Below are 21,835 nucleotides of genomic sequence, written 5' to 3'. Positions count from 1 at the left end.
CCACACAAATCATTCAGTATTTTGAATACTATTTCACACTATTGAACACAATGCTTTATTTGTTGAAATACTATTTTTAAACATTACAATTAAAAATATGATTTATTTTTTCTTATCAGCAGTGCTTCTATGAAAATGTTTTCATTTGGTCTCATTTATTCTTCTTTTTGAGTTTTGTCATGCCACATTTGATCAAAACCAACACAGTGTTTATATTTAATGGTGTCCAAAACCCCTCACAGCAAACCGTTTAATGTTCTTATCTGCTTAATGTGCAGATGCCGCTTACAAACAAAATGTGCAGTTAATCGCTTCAATTGGGTATACGAACAGAACCCAGTGATTTTGTCACTGCTCACCTTTAACCTGTTTCATTTTTCCCATCATTCTTTCATTCATTTTCTCTACTGCTAACCACACAAGGATAGCCTGGGGTGCTGGAGCCTATCCCAACTCACTTTGGCCACCATCATTGGCAACACAATTTGGAGCCTCCTAAAGTATGCTGTTTTTCCCCCAAATAAACTCTTTCCCAGCGGCACAGTGGAGGAGTGGTTAACATGTCCACCTCACCATTCTTAGAGGTTTCACTTCACGGATTGGATTGGGCCAAAATGTAATGCTGTACATCTGTAACTTTAGGGTTACTACATGGCCTCTGGCTCTAGAATGTAGAAAGTTTACTAAGCCCACTTTTCACACTTTTTGCAAACCCAGTTTATATGCGTCCACATTCTTAGTTGTTGTTAGGCATCAGCTCTCGAGTATGAGAGCAGAAAACAGGTATTTTTTTGGGTTGCTTTTGTTTCATTATTAATACAGCTTCTGAATATTTCATAATTTAATCCCAAATTGTCTAGAAACTCTTCTTCCTCTTGGCACTGAGGTTGTTAAATGTTCATGTCTTTTGAGGTCAAACTTGCGGGGCCTTTAATATGCATATATTTTATATATATATATATATATATATATATATATATATATATATATATATATATATATATATATATATATACATATATATATATATACATACATATATACATATATATACACATATATATACATATACATACATGCATTCATATACATATATATACACATGTATATATGTATGTATATGTGTATACATATATGTATACTAAAATTACCTTATTTAGTTTTAGATTTTTTTTTAAATTAATATTTTTGGTATGTCAGAGTACTACATATATACCCTTGGACACAAGTGCGGGTTCACCACCTCTCAAAACTTTAGCCTTCTACGTAGTCTCTCAAGCTAACAGTGGATGCTTGTGTATCCTCGTTAGGGACACCACCTCTGCAAATAAACATTCTCTGAAGTGGTCACAATATCTCCTATAATTACAGTAATCACCTCATCTCCATAGTGTTTTAAAGACAACTTTTGGAAAACAAAATTGAAAGTGAGCTTATATTTTAGTGTACTGCTTTTTTGGTGTTTTTTTAAGGATGGGCAGGTGTTGTAGCTTCATTGCCACAGAAGTTCACTTTACAAACCATGCGTGCAGTGTGCCAAGTGTGAAAGTTATTAAAGGCTGTACACATTACTGTAGTGCCAAACTGTTGCTGTATGCTTATAACAGTATTATGAATTTTGAGTTCCCTGTGTATTTTTTTTTCGTTTTCAAAAGAGGAAAGGTCAAATTAAATGTAATGTATTTCCCAAATCAAACATATGCCCTCTTATTTTCCCTCAAACATGAAATGTAAAACATGCCGCATTTGTGTGAACTTGGGATCCCCCATCACTTTTAATCCATTTACGCTGAGTAGCAGGCCTCTTCTGGCAAGTAATTATGTAATCACTTTATTCCAATGGAGCTCCATACGTGTGCCAAGTAATCCTTCTGAGATTGTTTTATAATTTCACTCTGATAGCTTTACACCACAGTTGGAAAATTGTTGCAATTAGATCCACTAGTTGACTAACTTTTTTCAACATTATGATGAGGGCGACGATTACACTAAATTATGTAATTAAAAAAACATTTAGGTGAACCACTGTGTAGTTAGACATTAAAACATTCGTTTTTTTAAATTGAATTCCTTGCCAGGAATTGGATTTATAAACCTAATATTTTCCAAGTGTGCTAAGCAGGTGTTGTTTACTAAATCATGCAGAAGAATAATTGCTGTCTACACGTGTGTGTTGTGACTCTTTCCTAAGCAATAGGTTTGGATTCGTGCCCCGAACCGCAGCCCCCCACTAATGGCTACAAAGTGGGAGACCGTTACACTGTAGGCGACATGATTTCCTTCCAGTGCGATCAAGGCTTCTCGCTCCAGGTAGGTGAAAATATTCTGTGCCAGTAAAGCAGTTCAACTCAGCTGTCTATGATAAGGGTCTTGTATCTACCTGTATAGAGTGACGATTTCATGAAATAACCTGAAGCTATTCTGCTTTAAGTCCACAATACTACAAATATTTTCTCTGTGTGCGTAGCGAAGGAGAGAGTGTCACTTGGGAGGGAAGATTTAGCAGAGAACAGGGATTTTAAAAAGGGTTGAATCAAATATGGATACTGTCTGTACACAATGCAGATGTTTTTGAAACTGCTCTTGTATGCCAGTGTGAATCTTTAATTGTGAATATTCAACTGCAGGCTATTTTGTGAGAAGGCTTGCGAATCATTTAAAATTCAAACCGTCACATGATTATTAGATTGGAGACGGTTGACTAGTTAGGTCTATAACCTTCTAAGGCCATGGGCAATGGATTGTATGACCTTGCTAATCCTGCAGCATTTTTCCTTGCTTCTTGTCAGGGTATTTTGTTGGTCTTTTTGTTCTCCCTTTGGTCAATCAACCAGACAGCTAGCCACATCATTAGGCTGAGTATAGAAAGGCCACACACAGACTAGAGGTCAATGTATAATCAAATGCATGTATGCATATGCTGTGTCAAATCATTTTGATTGTGTGTATGCATCTATATGTGCTTGAGAACATGACAATACTGAAAATAGACAAGTTTCATATTTCCACATTTTTAATGATAAAATGCATATAAAATAGAATAAAAACCTTTCCTAATCACCTGAAATAGAACATCTAAGGGGAAAAAATGAAAAATGTCTTGCATTTCATTTTAGTTTTAGTTGCTTGGTCATGAAGATTTTGAGAACAGCATCAATGAAGATAGCTGACCTGACTTGTTTCTCTTGTATTAAGAGCTAACTAAAGGATAAGGGCAGGTTCAAGAAATTATAGTTGTACTACTCTCAGCTGTTATTTATAATTTCCACACACGATAATTTTCATTTCATTCTGCGAAAACCCATTCAAAAATATGGTGAATTCTTTAGTATAAGGACTTCAAATACAGATAGACGCTTACTTTTTTTCCAGTATAGTTTCACAGCATTGGCAAACACTGTTTCCATCTGTGTTCTGTATTCCCGCAGCATAAAAATACTTGGATTGATGTCTCCGCTAGTTGCTCCCAAGACTTTTGACTTCATTGTTACTTTCAAACTTTGTGCCAACTACTGTGAACTACTGAAGTAGGTCAAGATACACATAAAGCAAAACGCAGGGGTCATCAGTCAGGAGGAGTAATCTTGCATCATGACAATGCATGGCCTCACACAGTAACCCAAACGGTGCAGACCATCAACGAGCTGGGCTGGAAACTGCGTCCTCATTTCCTTTACAGCCAAGAGCTTGCCCCTTCAGACTTTTGCCTGTTGGATCCCTTGAAAGTGTTCTCGAGAGACACAAAGTTTGAAAGTGACGAGGAAGTAAAAAATGTTGTGAGCGACTGGCTGAGACTTCAGTCTCAAGATTTTTACACTGCGGAAATATGGAAGCTAGAGAAGCTACAGATGGGAAAAGACTGTGAGGCTCCTATATGTTATATGTAAAAAGAAAACCAAAATATTTGTCGTTAAAAATAACTACATTTAAAAACGATAACTGCATTTGTGTGTGAGATGTTTCTTTTATCTTACATGTTGTTGTTTTGTTTTGTTTTTTTCCCCAAACAGGGTAATGCATATATTACATGCATGCCTGGTCCTGTCAGAAGGTGGAATTACCCTGTGCCTTTATGTCTAGGTAATGTATTTTGCACACTTGATTTTCACGACAGCAAAGATTGCACCAAACACCATGTTTACTGTTTCTCGTCCATATTTTATATTTGTCCACTACAATCGAAGTACAACCTCCCAGAAGACTTGTAATTGTGTTAGGGAAAGCAATAACGTCACAATGCACTCAAGCTCGGGGAAGATGTTTTGGCTGTGTGGGCCTGCAGGTTGAATATTATGAATTATCTCTTCTCCCGTAAATCAATAAGGCTGTTGCCCAATCATATTGTATTGTTTGATTTCTGATAGGAATGATGAGCATCCACAATATTTCCATATATTTCCTCAGATGTTATTTACACATTTATAGACTTTAGAGGACCACTTTATTCATTCTTCTGATGCCTCGTTGTCATAATTTCCTTCAATTACCATTGTTCACAAACACGCAAGAACACACAAACACAGACAAAGACTGCACACACCATGTAAACGGTCTTCCCCTGTGGTGTTTATAGTCCACTGAAGACATAAATCCTTGCATTAGTTGACACGCGGATCCTTCGTTGGCCTGTGTGTGCGCTCCTTTGCTTGATCTGCTCACACTGAATCCAACACTATACTGTGTTGCCGATAAACTCACATGAAAGGGCTGGGCTGTATGCCTACACAAAGTGCAAGTCGTCATTTAAGTACCTCTTGTCTGCTCTTGATTTTCAAACAAAGAGGTCAAGCAGGCATCCACTACCCACATATTTGTCAAGTCCCACGATAATCTTTTCCTATGTACTGCATTTCTGCTCTTTGCTAATAGTCCCTTAAGAGGTGGTCTCCAAATGCCCCAATGTTTCTAGCCATTTAACATATAAATGAGCCTGTTCTGGTATTGGGAAAGGGAAAGAGGGATGATTTACTGTACTTCCAACTTTACATTGATTCCTCCCAGGGATGCAATCACTCCTCACCTGTGTGTTTAGTATATAGGAGGGTGGTGGGTGAAGAAGTGTGAAGAAAAAAAGAGATGTGTGCATGGGGTGGCAAACACTGCTTAGCAAGCTGTGCTGCTCTCATGGCCATTCAAACCTTTTTGTCATTGTTATTCCAATCCAGCACCAAACAATGTTTTTGTTTGTCTTCGGGGCATTGTCGACAATTGTTGCGTGGCAGGAATACACCCCTCCCTCGGTGAAACTGCCCTGCAAAGACGTGACATGTTCTCTCCCCTTGGTTGTTCTTCCTCAGCTCAGTGTGGCGGCTCCATGACAGATTTCAGCGGTGTCATCCTCAGCCCAGGCTTTCCAGGGAATTACCAAAGCAGTCTGGACTGTAGCTGGAGCGTTCGCCTTCCTATTGGCTTCGGTCTGATATATTAATATACGTACATTATCTGTCTCCACTCTCACCTCTCTAGAAGTGTCTCTTGCCTATTGTGACCTCCTGTGTCAGATATGAAGCTTTTACCTTTATTTAATCTCTTAATATCATACGTATAAGTCCTAAGTTTAGACATATACACTAAGTTCTTAAGTGTTTCCTTTTAAGAACTTGAAATTGAAGACATTTTACTGGTCTATTTACTTCAGTTTAAGTGAAATGGAATTGCCCACTCAATGTATATTCTTAACCATTCCTTTCTTAATTTAAGATTGTGGGAACAGTTTGCGAATCCAATGGGGTTACAAGATTCAGTTGATGCTTCTCATCAATATTTTTCATTGATAAGAGATTTGTTGAACCCCTCGACAGATGTAAAATGTTGCCATTCACATTGATTTTTGTGGATATTGCTTTGCAGTTGCAATTAGTGACTTGGATTCAATTTTCTTTGTTTATTTCCCCCAATTAACTCTCACTTGTACTTTTTCAGGAATCCATCTGCAGTTTTTGAACTTCTCCACAGAGCCAGTTCATGACTACCTTGAAGTGCGCAGTGGAAGCTTGGAAACTGGAACTGTGATTGATCGGTTCAGTGGCTCTCTGGTACCCAACTCTCTGTTCAGCACCACCCATGAGACTACACTCTTTTTTCACACCGACTACTCCCAAAACAAGCCCGGATTCAACATTGTCTATCAAGGTAACGTCAAAGAAATAAAAAAAGGGTACATTGATTTCATTGTTGTAAAAATAAAAAGCTACGTTAAACAGAACATTAAACAACACATCATTGTACATTGAACAGTTGACTGAGGGTCTGCTAATTAATAATTGTAATACTTGTAATAATTATATTATGACTTCATTTATTACCAGTTCACATTGTCATGGGCACAGAATGATATTCCTGAATTAAGCACGTAGCAGCAGTGTAGTGTGCAGCTTGGTGAAGAAAATTCATAGGGCGTTTCAAACACATGACATTTCAAACCAAATATTTGATTTAAAGCATATGATTACACAATGATTAATATGCATGTTCTCATTGTTCCTATTTAATTTAACCTTAAAAATATTTTTGGGGGACTAATGATTTTGTCTGACTGAAATTTTGTTTTCCTATCACTATGTGCCAAAATAGTCAAAATGTATTCCTCAATTTTATTTTGAGCTCAATAAAATTGTCAATCATTGTTTTGCAGTTTAGTCTTCTACTTTCGATGCTTAACAATGAATAACTGACAATGATGTCAAATAAGAATGAATTCATTTTAGGTCCTCATTTCCTTCTGTGACTGAATTTCAACATTATCTCTTACAGCTTATGAGCTCCAAAGGTGCCCAGATCCACGTCCATTTCGTAATGGTATAGTGATTGGCCAAGACTACAGTGTGGGAATGACCATAACTTTTGAGTGCCTCCCAGGTTATACATTGCTTGGAGAGCCTTCACTTACTTGTCTGCATGGAGTCAGCAGAAATTGGAATTACCCCATACCTCGCTGTGAAGGTGAGTGGCAAGCATGTCTATAAACACCCTTTTGGTTGTCTTTACCAACTGCAACTACAGATTGTCTCTAGTCTTTTTTTCTCCTATGCACACGAGGGCATCTTATACACTTTTACCACCCACATAGCAAGTTTATTGCACTATAAACTGATACAGTCCATTATAATGATTTATGAGTCATTTGCAAGTCTTTTATTGCAAGGCCAATCAAGCCCATCTCTAGTAAATTTTCAAGGTGAATCCTCATATGTTGCTCAGGGTTGATTTATTATGACTTGCCCTAATCTTCTTAAGTGATCCCATGAAATACACAAGTGCTTTGAAGGTTTACAACATAGTTGGGAGTTTTAAAGGGGTTGGGGTAAACAGTTTTTTCTTGCGTTGTATAGCCTCACATTACTCCCTTACACAGAACCCATTAAAAAGTCAGACCATTGTTCTATGTTCAAGATACTTATGCATAATGGTAGCCTTAAAATCAACCCACAAAACATGATAGTCAGAACTTCCCTAGTGTGTGGAATTAGTCTAATATCCACAGGTGAGGCCCACAACTATTTTTATAAAAGTTATTTGTAGTGGTTCCTCTGACATTTTCCACACATCTTGTTATCCCAATGTGCCGAGCAAACTGAGAAATGTCTCTTTTTAGTTTTTTTTTTTGTCTGAAAGTAACAACTCCAATTCCAATTGTACTTTTTGGCTTTTGATGAACCAATTCACCATGAAAATAATTTAATAGGGACGGAAACATGTCTTCAGGGCAGTTCTTTGGCTTTTACTCCAAGTTTAATCTAAAAATTTAACAAGTTCCCTCTATAGAACTTTGACAGGAAATAGTGTCAAAATCACTCTGTGTCATCTCACTCACGGCAAACAGCGGCATCCATACCCTGAAGTTGTTTTCTGTCTACTGAATTATTTTTTTATCTCCTCTTTGATAGCTCAATATCTTGGTGCTATATTTACTTGAACAATTTTGATGGCAAATAGACTACAAAACCACAATTTGTTTTTGTAATTCCAGCTCTCTGTGGTGGTAACATAACATCAATGAATGGCACAATTTACTCTCCTGGACATCCAGCTGAATACCCCCACTTCCAGGATTGCTTGTGGACTGTCAGAGTACCTCCTGGTTATGGCATCTACATCCACTTTTCTACCATAAATACTGAGCCTATCTATGACTACATCTCTGTGTGGTAAGCATTCTTTCTTGTTTTTCCTCCTTATAATTTCCTTCACTTCCTTGCTTCTTTCCTCACTTTCTCCTTATGGAATTATCTTTATTATGGCTAAAACAGAGCAACAAAAGAATATACAATTTGAAAACTATTAAAACCATTGAACTAGTAACTAATGAAAACTAACACCAAAAAGATATTTGTATATTGAGCATGGAAAATGAATGAACCTTTTTGAATGATAAATTCTGCACTAGATGATCTTTTAATATGTTACAAACATGGTTGGTTGAACATATTCCCAAGTCAAATGCCAGGAGGTCATATTATTTTTAGTTTTAAATTGTATTTGTTCACTGGATTAAACACTGATCTCTCAGGATTTCAGATGATTGCCTTCTTCAGTGAACTAAATTCTTAGCGGTTCTATAACATGAACATGACGGTTATTGAATAAAATACAATCATACCTCTGCTTACGAAAGAGTCTTGGCACGAATTTTTCAGGTTATAATTTTTTTTATATTCAAATGAATGACTCGAGATAGAAAAAAGATCCAAGTTAGTTTTGATCTTGGCAGACAGACACAGAACAAAAAAGGCCATCTCTCTAGTAGCTGTCATTCTTTGCCTTGACCTTCCTTTTTGTCTCTCTCTGGTTTAGTGAGCCTTAGACAACCATGAAATGCCTACATGTTAGATGGACAACAGATATACTTCCAACCTTTCATAAGTTTAAAAGTGAATGTATGGGATGAGGAAAGAGTTGGAAAAGGCTGTTTCAAATGAATAACTATATTTATTTATTTATATCTATTTAAAAAACAATCTCCTTTAACGGCCACATTTCATTTCTTTTCCCTTATGGTTGTCTGCCATTCCGCTGATTACTCTGAAACTGAACTGCAGTTTGACTTTTTATTACACGAGATCTTAAGAGCACACATACACACAAACACACACACACACATATGCTGAAATGCATTTAAAGTACATCAATCAGGTGAGCACGACAGCAATGTGAACGTAATGTAATGAAATGCAATTGTCTTGCAAAGAAATAGTGTTAATATATCATACAATGATACATTTCACATTTGTCCTTTGAAAAAAGTAGCCACCCTCGTATTTTTCTGAGCGACAGAATGGATAAGTAGCTAAAAAAATGATCTGGTTTTGTCAGTAGAATGTCAGTTTTCTTCCGTTGATATTTTTAAATGATAGCTGAAAGGATTTTTTCATGGGAGCATTGTACTCGTGTGGGTTGCTGTTCAGACCATTAGTGCTGAAATGATTTTTCTTCTTCTTTTTTTAGCTTTGTCTCACCAAAAATCTTGCTAGTGTTAACCTAACTGATCTGTGCTCATGAACTCATGTAGCCAGCTCTGATGAGAAGTGAAAGCTTTTAAGACAATTGAGCTGTTGGAGTTGTAGATCAAGTTAAAAAAAAAAAATCCAATCTGACATCTGTTTCAGAAGTATATTTTTTTAGGCTTTATTAAAAAGTAAATTTTCCAAATTTGTATTTTCCAAAACGCACTAGTATTTTCCCTTTTATCACACATGAATAGTGTCTGTAAATAACCTCCTTTATTGCAAATCATCCATATCTGTACTGGCCGCTTTTAATTTCCTCAAACTCTACCTGAGGATTATGTGGTCCACGAGCGGATCATAAATGTTTAACGGTATTCTTCTTATTGCCATGAACCCCCAGGTCTAGATGTACACTATCTACAAAAGAGAAGTATTTCAGAAACATTCTAGCAATTACAGTTGAAGTCTGTGCTATCTCAACTGTCACACTGAGAAGAAGCACTGATGCTGCAGAAAGCACTCTGAAATTTTCTCAAATGTCTTCCTCCGCTTTGACCCCCAACCACCACAAGCACCTCATCTCACCTGCCTGTATCTTTGAATCACCTTCATCGTCACACTCAGCTGACATTTCAGAACTGTGCCACAAGTCATTTTCACACTCCCTTCCACTGTCAGTCAGTGGACCGAAAAAAAAAATCCTGTAATTTGGCTTTAACACCAAATGTCAAACGTAGACGCTGTCCAGAAGACACGTTATACCAGACAGCCCGACAACATTCACGGACTTGCTTTTTTTTAGAAACTGAACCACACTAAGGATTGTGTTCAACTATTGAAGTGTCTAGTATTGCCTTTTAATTTCATTTTCTGAAACATTGAGAGTCTTCCACTAAAATAATAATTTTTGTTTTTTTGTTTGTTTGAATACATTTCCCTTTTTTTGTCAGTTTGAATTGAATCTATTGCACTGTTTTGAGCAATCTGGAACCTTCTGGTTACAATCCTTTCATTTCCCTGGGAATTAAATTCCCTGAATGATTGAAAATATTCACAGGCCCATTTACGGAGACATCAAATTCTTTAAGTCAGTCACACGAATTGCAGGTTTACATCTTTTACATGATCTACAAAGACAGACTTTTGCAAAATCAGTACACTATCATATGTCTCAAGTTTATTGAATCATGCTAAAATAATCTATATGCATATACTTCACTGAGAATGTTGTATGCTGTTTAGAAATATCCCTGTTTTGGCAGAAAGATCATAGGTATGTGTTGCTAGCAGTTTAACATCCATATTCAAATGTGTTTGAGCAAACATTGTTATGTTTTTTGCTCAAAACCTTCACAAATGAATCCCACACGTCTTCATTCTTATGGGTATGACTATCCTTTTGCCTTTAAAATGGTAATGTCACCCATACCACTTATCCTCCTCGTCATGCCCGATCAAGAGACACTTTTCCATACCCATACCCATACCCATACCCATACCCATACCCATACCCATACCCATACCCATACCCATACCCATACCCATACCCATACCCATACCCATACCCATACCCATACCCATACCCATACCCATACCCATACCCATACCCATACCCATACCCATACCCATACCCATACCCACTTTCCTGTGTCTGTATTCTCACCCTCTTGCTACTGTGACAATGACATTTCCAGAATATGGGATGAATAAAGTTATCTAATCTAATCGCATTCCTGCTTACTTTGTAGGGATGGACCAGATCAGACCTCACCTCAGATTGGTCAATTCAGCGGTACTTCGGTGCAAGAAGGCATTTCTACCACTGCAAATCAGATCCTCATCAAGTTTCACAGCGACTTCAGTACCAGTGGCTTCTTTGTGCTGAATTATTATGGTAGTTTTCCCTTTCATATCGGAGTTGAGACTCTCTATAAAGATGAAGTAAATAAGTAATAAAGTAAAAACTTTGGCACTCTAAAAATGCCCTGGCTTAATGAAGTTAGAGAGATGCATTTCTATTATTTGACCTACTTCATTTTCAAATGCCTTGATGCATATTTTTGGCAGCTAATAAAGCACCCATTTTGAACATCACTCAATTAAAACGAAAATGTCCCGTATCTCAACTAAATTAGAGATTGGATTTTGATGGTCATGGAGAGTGAAAGATAGCAATTTATGTTGTTATCAAGATTCACTTATGATGACATTCATCTCCTCTGCAGCATACCAACTGAGAACCTGTCAACCACCGCCTCCTGTTGCCAACGCTACCGTTTTAACTGATGATGACCTCTTTGAAATAGGTTTGTCTTATTGTGGGATGTCGTCCTCTTTTTTTCTGCATTTCTGAAGTTTTGTGTCAACAACATTATTGCTAGCAAGTCATCCGTCATTTTTTCTATGTCCTGTCATTTTCTTTTTTAACCGTTGTGAGTGTAGTGACGTGAAAATCAAACCTGCTTGTCATTTTGTATGACGTGCCTGAGGAGTAGATGTCAATCTTCATTAGATGTAAAATGTGTTTGTGATCACTCTCCCTATAGTGAGGAAGGCATGTGCCTCAGCGTGTGTGTGAGGCGTGAATGTTTTTTTTATTACAAGCCCCCGATACACAATTCTAACCTATGTGCTCTGTGCGTCTGCATTTCTGGGTTTAAATTACCTCACAGGGGACATTATTCGGTACACATGCCTGCCGGGCTTCACCTTGGTAGGCAGTGACATTCTGACCTGTCGACTTGGAGAGCGCCTACAGATGGATAGACCCCCGCCAGTCTGTCAAGGTCGGTACTTTTATTTAGTATAAGGTCTTAATTGTATGTTATCACTGGACATTTTTTATATTATTAGTATTGTGTCGAGTCAAATATGGTAAAGTTCTGCAAATACATACAAATTTCAATGTGCCTGGTTATACAGCTCACAGTTCTGTTGCGTGCGTGTGCGTATTCATGTGTGTCTGTGTGTTCACACACTTGACACCTGCCTGCCAAGGTTGACTGCAGTCTGCAGCACCTCTGCTGATGCATCATTTAACAGACAACCTCTAGGGTCTCTTTTAGCAAGGTGTGGCATCAGCAGCTCTATTAATTCATTGACATAGATATAGACATCACTGACCCAAGATCATGAAACTTGCTTTTCCCCTATACTCAAACATTCAGGATTAGTAGCTTTTGTCAAATAGTATGAAATTAAATAAAATAAATAATGGAAAGACACTATTTCCATCCGTCTAAGACACTTGTTTTGCAAGGATGTACTGTACTGGGTTTATTTTTAATTTTTTTATTATTATTATTTTCATGTTAGACATCTTCGTCAGGGTCATGGGGTGCTAGAGCTTATCCCAGCTGACTTTGGGCGAAATGCGAACTACACTTTTGATCGGTCGTCAGTCATAGGGCACACAGAGGCAGACAATCCCTTTTTTCGTCAACCAGAATTGCCAGTCTTAACAAGCTTACGGATTTGATCCTTCAGTGTCAATCACATCTCGATTAATCACTCGTATGTTAATGTATGTACACCGTAAAAGTTTTATGATTTTACATTTGAACTATAATGTTCATTAAGTGAACTTCATTTCTGCTTTGGACTTCTTGGACTGCCAAAAACATGGAAAAAGCCTACCATTTGCATTTTTTTTTCAAATTTGCTGATGCCTGCGATTGGCTGGCCACCAATTCAGGGTGCCGCCCGCCTGGTGCCCATAGTTAGCTGGGATAGGCTCCAGCAATCCCCTCGACCTTTGGTGAGGAATGGCGGTTCAGAAAATGAATGAAGGAATTTGCTGATGCTCAAAACCTTCAATTTCCAAGCACATTAGATGTACTTATCAAATAAGCCTTGTTTAAATGATTCATAACTGTAATTTTAACCCAAGGCTTCTCAACTGTGAGAAGGATATGTCAATCAATTGGGCAATATGAATCTGATTTAATTGTCTGAGTAGCTACTAGAGGAGATTTCAGTCTATTTTGACATCATTATCATTTTGCCTCATCTTTTCAAGATGAAAAGGCCAGTTGCTCCTAGAAAATGTCAAATAGTCGGTATAAAATTAACTTATCACTTTTAGGACAGATGCGTGCAGTATTTTGGCCTCGTCAAATAAATTTTTTATATCACATTATAGAAGTGTGTCTGTACGAAAATGGAGGGAAGTGGGTGAAGCTCATTGTCAAAAAAATTGTCAGAAAACAAACACAAAAGTACAAACCTAAATCCAAAGTACAAGCCAACAAAGCATGAGGGAATAAACTTACTTTCAGAGAACACATGAGGGAAACAGGGCAAGTTGTGACTAAAACAAATAAAGCAAAGCCATACAAAAATGATCCATCACCAGGCTGTGTTGCAGTTTGGAATAAGGAGGAGATTATTATGATTCTAAACAGGTGTATACCTCCTCCACCAACTCCTCCTCACGCTCCCTAGTGTTGACTGTAAACATGGCAAAGGCAATACTTTAAGGCCCTTTTTAGAATCTGAAAATTTTATTTTTCATTTGATTTTAATGTTGCTGTATCACTCATATATATATGTTGCTGCATGTGTGATCCTTTTTGCCGGTTTCACAATTTTTATTCAAGTCAGATTTCTTTGCCCAAAGGCCTCGATATTAGGGGTGACAGACCCATTTTTGTCATGGGCTACGCATGGGTTTATTAAATATAAAAATATATAAAATAAAAATCTTCTTTTTGAGTCTCTGAAAAGCTTTTGGGATTTAATTAAAAATGAAAAACATTAAAAATTCATTCATTTATTTATTTATTGCAATAAATAAAAGGGGGAAAGAGCAAGCATTCTCAGTTTTATTTATTTTTCCATGACATTGTGACACGTGCGGCAGCGAGCATGCATTTGAGATCTTGGAGACATTCCCTACACTACATGTCACGTAATTCATAATATAAACAGCAACAGGGAAATAGTGGAATTGACGATAAAGATCCGGACATCATGTCCAGCAGTGTAAGCAAATGTGTTGACAAATTATGTGATCGCATGTCATGTTTGGAGGAATTATTGTCCTCTGCCCGCCATCCATTCCAAGACACAATACAACTTCATGGCACCATGTCTTGTAATCTAAGGCCATTGGGGTAATGTGTTTGTTCAAAACAGTATACGTAGCTGTCTTTCAAAAAAAAAAAAGGTTGCTGCGACATTCTATTCTACCAGATTTACCCCATCACAATGGTAATCAAATTGCAATGAAATAATTAGAAACTTGAGGTTGGCAAGACAATACTTCATAATGAATGAAACAGCGATCATGGCTACCTGCTCAAGGGTTTTTAAGACTGAAGAAAGGCAAGGTCCATAAGCCTAATTAGGTGCTTCGATTTTAGTCTATGGGACAATACAAAGGTGATCCTCTTATTAACCTATGGGAGTGATGCATATGGTAATTTCTTCAAGGTCCTGCAATCCAAATTCACCCAAATTGAACAGCTAAACTCATCAGCTATGATAAAATATAGTTTTTTTTTCTGACAAAAAAAGTTGCAATTAAATACATATCTATGCAAAAGTAATAGATATCAGTACGTATTCTGAATTGTGATGTGGATCCACTTACCTTTCTTGAGACTCATATTAGAATAGTAAAGCCTATTTTAAAAGGTGTTTGTTCCTTGACATTTTCATGGATCACCTCATTACTGTCATCAAGAATTCATTACTTTTCCTTTTATTGGATATGTTCTGGCCCCATGCAACCTCTTAGACAAAACTAATTGCTTTCGTTGGGACATGTAAAGTTGAACTTTATGAGTTGACCTGCTATTCACATCCACAAGAATGCTGTAGAAATGTTGTAAAGGCCCTAGGTTTCTTGCTGATAGGGCAGGAACAAACAGATCATTCTCCTGTGTTCTAACTTTTGTTTTCTGTTAACACTTCAAATTAGTGTCATTTTATGCTTACAGATTGACACTAAATAGTGCACGTATTGCTACCCTACTTTACCCTCAAACATATCTGAGTTTTAGGATAATTCCCCAAGACACATACCAAGCTAACACTACAAATTGAGTGCAAACACATCCGATATGTATTCACCATGAACGCAAGCCTGCCATCATCAATCCACATCAACTCATACCTACCAAATTCAATCTGTCAACTGAGAGGTTGCCATGTTAAACATGGTTCACTGTGCTGCTCATAAAAACAGATTCAGAAACTCATTTTTTAAAGTTCTAAGTTCGGCTTTCCTTATTAAATCATTGTTGTTTATAGCAACATTGAGTCAACCATGTTTCTTTTGACATTTTAGTTATTTTTAAAAAAAAGTTATGTTTAGTTTTGTGGTTTGTTTGAATGTTAATGTGCAGAATAAATACACTTTGGGTAAACTTGTTCAGTCAAGTACCTATGACTATTGAGCTTTTTTGTTTATCTGTTACATAATGGCCTCTAGTAAACAAGAACTTAAAGAATGGCTTTTACCTCTCAATCTGATCTGTTTCAGTTCAATGTCCTGCACACGAAGTCCGTTTTGACTCAACAGGGGTAATCTTGAGCCCTGGTTACCCGGAAAACTACCCCAACCTCCAGATGTGCTCCTGGCTAATAAATGTGGAAAAGGGCTACAACATTTCACTGAACTTTGAACTCTTTCAGACAGAAAAGGAGTTTGATATTTTGGAAATATTTGATGGTGAGTTTGCAGTACAAATTTTTAAGACTATTCTTTTTTTTCTGTGTACTGGATTTCAATTTCACCCAGTTGTGTTTTCGAACTCATTCTCTGATTTCACCTCTTTATGAATTTGAAATTCTGCACCCTTGGGCCTTTGCATGGGCCAAAAACAGACACAGAATCTCAGAACATATCTTTGTGCCTGTTCCGGTCTGTGTGTCCAGGTCCGAACATATATAGCCAGAGCCTTGCATCTCTGAGTGGTGACATTGAGACACCATTCAGTCTTACCACCACTGGCCATCAGTTACTGCTGCGTTGGTCCTCTGACCATGGTACCAACCGACGTGGCTACCACATCAGATATGTGGGTGAGTATCAAAGTATGTATCCAATTTATGATTATTTTCTCTTTATTTTATATCCAGGTCATGCATAGTAGAGTATGTCTCCAAACTGTAAGAAATCAAATGCAAACTCACTATATTTATTTTAACTGTGGTTAAACAGCATTGTTTTTAACAGCATAATGTCTTGAAAACTTAAGTTGTAGAGTACACATCAAGCAAAAAGTGGGTCGAATCTTATCATACAAGCTTCAACATATGCACTTATTAATAGTCTTATTAATAGAAAAACTTATGTACTCCAGTGGTAATTGTACCACTATTCCAGATTCCTTGGAGCACATTGTTGGCATTGAAATTAGTGATCATTTGCAAAAAATAAATACAATACAAAAGAGATACAGGCTTTATTATAGTCATAACACTAGGTTTAATCAGGTTGTATATTGCATATTTTTATTATTTTATTTTTGATATGTTCAGTTGAGCAAAGGTCAAAAACATCATCAAAATCATTGCGTATTTGTATTGTGTTTGGAGATATAATTATCTAGTAGTATGTTACTAGTTATTCTTCAAATAGTCATTACAGAGAAAGTTAATGTGAACCATAGCCATTATTGTTACATTTTAAACAATGAAGAAAAATAAGATTGTCAGGGGCAGGCTTGCATGTTGTTTTGTAGTCCATTTCAAAAGGCTTTAAATTTGTAATTCTCAGTTTAATAACGCAGGTGGTGCTCGGCAATTTGGGAATCACTCATTGGAGATGCATCACAAAAGATTCATTTTTCATGTGTGCTCCATTATATTTAATCCAATAAAAGTCAAGTCAGTGTGGTAAATTTGTTTAGATTTTTTTTTAAAACTCATCATTCACTTTATTGCCCTGAACTGTTGCGCAAACCAGTAATAAAGTGCAGGTTTAAGTCTATTTTAAAGTAAAGTAATATTTGGGATTGGTTTTCTTCTTTGTCTTTCTTTTTTTCCTACTCCTCTTACTTTCCCACTTTCATTCGTCCTTCATTGCCTTTTCCTTCCCCAATCCAATCTCATTGGATTTTTCCATTTTTTATAGCAACGTACTGCAGTACCCCTGACTCTCCACAGCACGGTTTTGTGGTCAGCCAAACTGGGGGTCATGTTAACAGCACAGTACGCTGGGCCTGTGACAGGGGCTACAAGCTTATCGGAAAGGGCACAGCAGTGTGCAAGAAGACCACCTATGGCTACTACACTTGGGACACGCAAGTTCCTGCCTGTCAAGGTGAGCTTATCGAACACAGGCAACTCCACACACATTTTTTTTTACTCTCTACAACACTCGCACTGAAAAATTGCATTGCCATTTGGGTTTATTTGACTGTTAGCCAGAGAGGAAACAGGAATCAATCCACTCATTCTCTGACACTCACCGCCTCTTTATATTACTTTGCCTAACTGCCCGTTAGTATGCAGAGTCCACCTCTGTTTTTTGTTTTTGTTTTGTTTTTTTTGTCGAATAAACTAATTGGATCCTTGGATGCTCACACGAGAATATCTGTGTTTATATTTGCATGATTCCATGCTGAAGTAGAGAAGCAAACTCTTCCAATAAACAGTGCAGATAGGGTACAACCACCACCCAATGAATTAGATAGTTACCCCCTATGAAAAACAATTGTCTTCTCAGCAACTGATCTTTTGACAGAACATGAATACTGAAGAAAATATGCAATGAATAATGGATGAACGTGAATTGAATCCACAGACAGTACAGATTACTTATCTGCTGGTGTGATACCAGTATCATAGTGTGAATGGAACTGTTTTTGTGGAATGGCTGACACTGGTGTCAGTCCAGTACTGTGACAGTATTGCTAAGTCATTATTGAGCATGCATGTGTTAGACTTTGTTTTTTAGTGAAAAACACTTCACACCTGGGATGTATTCCAAAAGCATAATAATTGCCCACTGCTTTTCCAAAACACATGAACTCAAACAGCAGCAAATGATGCAGATGTATTCATGCTGAGATTGTCCATCTGCTTTCTTCAAATTATAGTCGCATTGAATTAATCTATATATATGTATGAATAAAAAAGAAGAGGAAATTAAAATTCGAGAAAAATAATTACTTTGTTTTATATATATATATATATATATATATATATATATATATATATATATATATATATATATATATATATATATATATAACAAAGTAATTATTTTTCTCGAATTTTAATTTCCTCTTCTTTTTTATTCATTTTTTCTCTTGTCTAGAAGACGCAGTAACCTAAAATATTTCATGTCCTTTGATCTTGGAACAAAATTTAATTTGGCGGAATTACAAACCCTATTCCCAAATTGGCATGACGGACACTTTTCAGCCTTATAATCAGTATGTGTTGAATTGTGAGCAAGCAGAAGTCAAATGGATCTTGATTGATTCTTTCGGGGTCGTGAAGGGCAACATTGTGGCTGTAGGCCATATTAGCAGATGTACCTTTTGACGTCACTCAATATGCAGAACCACTGCTCCATTTTATTATCTGCTTTTTTCCATAATTTGAATTTAAGTATTAGTCGCAGGTGCAGCCAGACTGTGAAAAAAAGTGTGACCTATAGTCCGAAAAATACAGTACTATATGCGGAGACACATGCCAGGCAGTTTCCTTTCTGCAGAATCCATCTCATCTGAGTGTCTGCATAATAGACATCTTTCAAAGAATGTCGTCTTGCTTCCTGCAGCTGTTTCATGTGGCGTGCCCAGTGCGCCAGTCAATGGAGGTGTTCTTGCTGCTGATTATTCCGTGGGCACACGGGTGACCTACTTTTGCAACAGTGGTTACCGGCTTTCCTCCAAAGAGCTAACAACAACAGTCTGCCAGCCAGACGGTACCTGGAGCAACCACAACAAGATACCCGGATGCATCCGTGAGTATAAACACAGCTGGAGGAAGAGGCAGGGAGATTCCAAGAACGGGTAACAATGATTTCAAGTTCACTTGTGAGGAGAAGGTTAATCTTTGAAATCTCTTTTGGATATGTATCTCACAAAATCCTGTTCAGCTATGAAATTTCAATTTTAGAAAGGACAAAGGAAATTGTATGAATGGTATGAATATTGAAAATATCTTTTTTTCTGTTTTGGATTGGTTTGGCACAGTCATGATGTGTCCGAGTCTCAGCTCATTTTCGCTTGACCATGGGAAATGGAGTATCGTCAATGGGTCTTCTTATGAATATGGTTCCAAGATTATCTTTACCTGCAACGCGGGATACTTCCGTGCTGGTCCTGCTCACATGCAGTGTCTGGCAAATGGGATTTGGAGTTGGAGAAATGAAAGGCCTCGGTGCAAAAGTGAGTAACTTTTTTTATTTTATTTATTTATTTTTTACAGAAAATATACTTCATAATATAATTAGAGGAGATAAAGAACTGTACAATTTCTTTCGAAAACCATTCCATTGAAAGGCTCCTACACTACATGCTGAATGTTAAGTGCAATGGAAAGAATGGGTTATTAAATTATTATCCACCCTTCTTCAAGCGTCTCGCTTGACTTCTGTTTCTTTTTTATCTTTTTCTTTATTAGTCTTTGAGAATCAATGTGTTATTCTACTGGATCAACTATTCAGCGACTCACTTTTGTGGTCTTCAAAACAGAGCCAAAGCCTGGCATCAATATCTTTTTTTCATTAAAGAATATCAGAAAGAAAATCCGTTTTTGTTTGTTTGTTTGTTGTTGTTTTAAAACACAATCATTATACTCTGCCTGGAATACTAGATAGGTAGGTCCTGAATGACAGCTGGTAAAATGACTATAAATTCTTTGTACTCTTGGGATCTGTAAATGGAAAGAAACATCAATTTTCCTTTTCTTTTGTCTCTTACTGTTTGCATAAATTACAATAGCTCAAAATAACCCAATTGTGGCTCCAATACAAAATACAGAAACACAGACCAGACCTCACCTCTCCCCCCATTCTTTGTATTTTACAGTGAAGCAGTATCTAATGAAATGGTTTTTTTTTCTAAATGGCAAAGTTTTGAAGGGGACATATTTCCAACATACATAATGTAGACATAATAGTATCAATAGGCTCTTTGTATGTAATCTTCCAAACTGCAAAAGACTATCTGAATTTAAAAAAAGCCCTTTTCTAGATTTCCCGATTGTACTATTATATTATTGAATTCCTATTCAATTTGATGTTTTTATCACCAAGTTGGGAGGGAGACAGCTGAGACAGGTCCCGTTCCACTAATGGGTGCCGTACTAAAGCATGTAATTTCAGCACATGAAGTGTCTACTCATTTTTGTCACGCAAGGAAGCCATAAGAAGTTGTTAAAGCCAGAGAGGGAGAGAGGGAGAGAGGAAGAGAGAGAGAGAGTGAAAGAGAGAGCGAAAGAGAGAGCCAATTCTCTCATTAAAAGAGCAGGTATGTCTCGCGAACAATGACCTCTAACAAAAAAACATCGCACGTCTTGTGATGCAAGTATACTGCATACACATATCGCATTGTTGCGATTCAAACGGGACATCGGTCAGGCCTAATAAGAACCTTAATCATATTGTTTTCATGTGAAATTAAGCCATGTCAACAATAATGTTGTCCATGTAAAACACAACCTTGCATCCTTTTGGTATTTAATCCTCCCATGTCCTTTCTCTCTCCCATTTTATCTTTTACAGTTGTTTCATGTGGCGACCTGCCCATTCCGCCTAATGGAAAGAAAATTGGGACTCAGACTACCTTTGGCGCATCAGCCATTTTCAGCTGCAATCTTGGTTATGTTTTAACTGGATCAACTGTTAGAGAATGTCTCCTGTCTGGACTTTGGAGTGGTACAGAGACTCAGTGCCTTGGTACGATACTCGCCCCTGACCTTATTTACTATAACAAACGATTTTCTAGAGTGTGCCCAAATATTTTTTTTTCTGTGTGGCTTGTCTTTTCACCCAAAAACTGTAATCTGACCGTAATCAATTCCTGATTAACCTTGCCTATCTTTTTCGCCACTGTTAAAGTTATTCATGCTTATAATAGAAAGTCGGATGAGTGGAACAAAATATTTTTTTAAAAAGCAGTTGGACTTATAAAAGCCCTCAACGACATTGTTTGGTATCTCAGTAGCGAGCCACGTGACTGTGTTGATTGAGTGCTAGTAAGTATTGCATCAACCTCTTCTTGGAGAATGATTATCCCAAACCACCATTTCAGGAAAACCCGGTACCAACACCAAAGGTGTTTTATATTATTTTATCGCCAACACATAATACTGCCACAGTGCAAATTTGCAGTATGTTGTTTTGTTGTCAAGCGTCGACACTTTTTCTAGTCTCTCGTTCCTTGTATGCTTGATTATACCAACTATGGGTAAAGCAGTGGATA

The 21,835-nt window shown here is 37.2% G+C and overlaps 1 protein-coding gene across 3 annotated transcripts in view; it reads left to right on the top strand.

Moving 5' to 3' along the window:
- LOC144072859 (CUB and sushi domain-containing protein 3-like) overlaps positions 1-21,835 on the top strand; it is a 155,966-nt gene that overhangs the window by 88,106 nt on the left and 46,025 nt on the right. Inside the window, exons 38-52 of one of the 3 annotated variants that reach the window (XM_077598220.1) lie at positions 2,192-2,310; positions 4,011-4,080; positions 5,298-5,414; positions 5,923-6,132; positions 6,754-6,942; positions 7,970-8,147; positions 11,195-11,340; positions 11,672-11,752; positions 12,119-12,232; positions 15,934-16,122; positions 16,329-16,475; positions 17,530-17,718; positions 19,186-19,371; positions 19,604-19,798; positions 21,136-21,309. In XM_077598220.1, the coding sequence (XP_077454346.1) occupies positions 2,192-2,310; positions 4,011-4,080; positions 5,298-5,414; positions 5,923-6,132; positions 6,754-6,942; positions 7,970-8,147; positions 11,195-11,340; positions 11,672-11,752; positions 12,119-12,232; positions 15,934-16,122; positions 16,329-16,475; positions 17,530-17,718; positions 19,186-19,371; positions 19,604-19,798; positions 21,136-21,309 (2,304 nt within the window). Of the gene's footprint in view, positions 1-2,191; positions 2,311-4,010; positions 4,081-5,297; positions 5,415-5,922; positions 6,133-6,753; positions 6,943-7,969; positions 8,148-11,194; positions 11,341-11,671; positions 11,753-12,118; positions 12,233-15,933; positions 16,123-16,328; positions 16,488-17,529; positions 17,719-19,185; positions 19,372-19,603; positions 19,799-21,135; positions 21,310-21,835 lie in introns of all 3 variants that reach the window. The other 2 variants (XM_077598219.1, XM_077598218.1) reach the window with 2 other exon arrangements.

The sequence above is a fragment of the Stigmatopora argus genome, chromosome 4 (genome assembly GCF_051989625.1).
Source record: "Stigmatopora argus isolate UIUO_Sarg chromosome 4, RoL_Sarg_1.0, whole genome shotgun sequence".
Lineage (NCBI taxonomy): Eukaryota > Metazoa > Chordata > Actinopteri > Syngnathiformes > Syngnathidae > Stigmatopora > Stigmatopora argus.
Note: the sequence above shows the minus strand (reverse complement) of the source record. Positions and strands in the feature narration are given on the sequence as shown.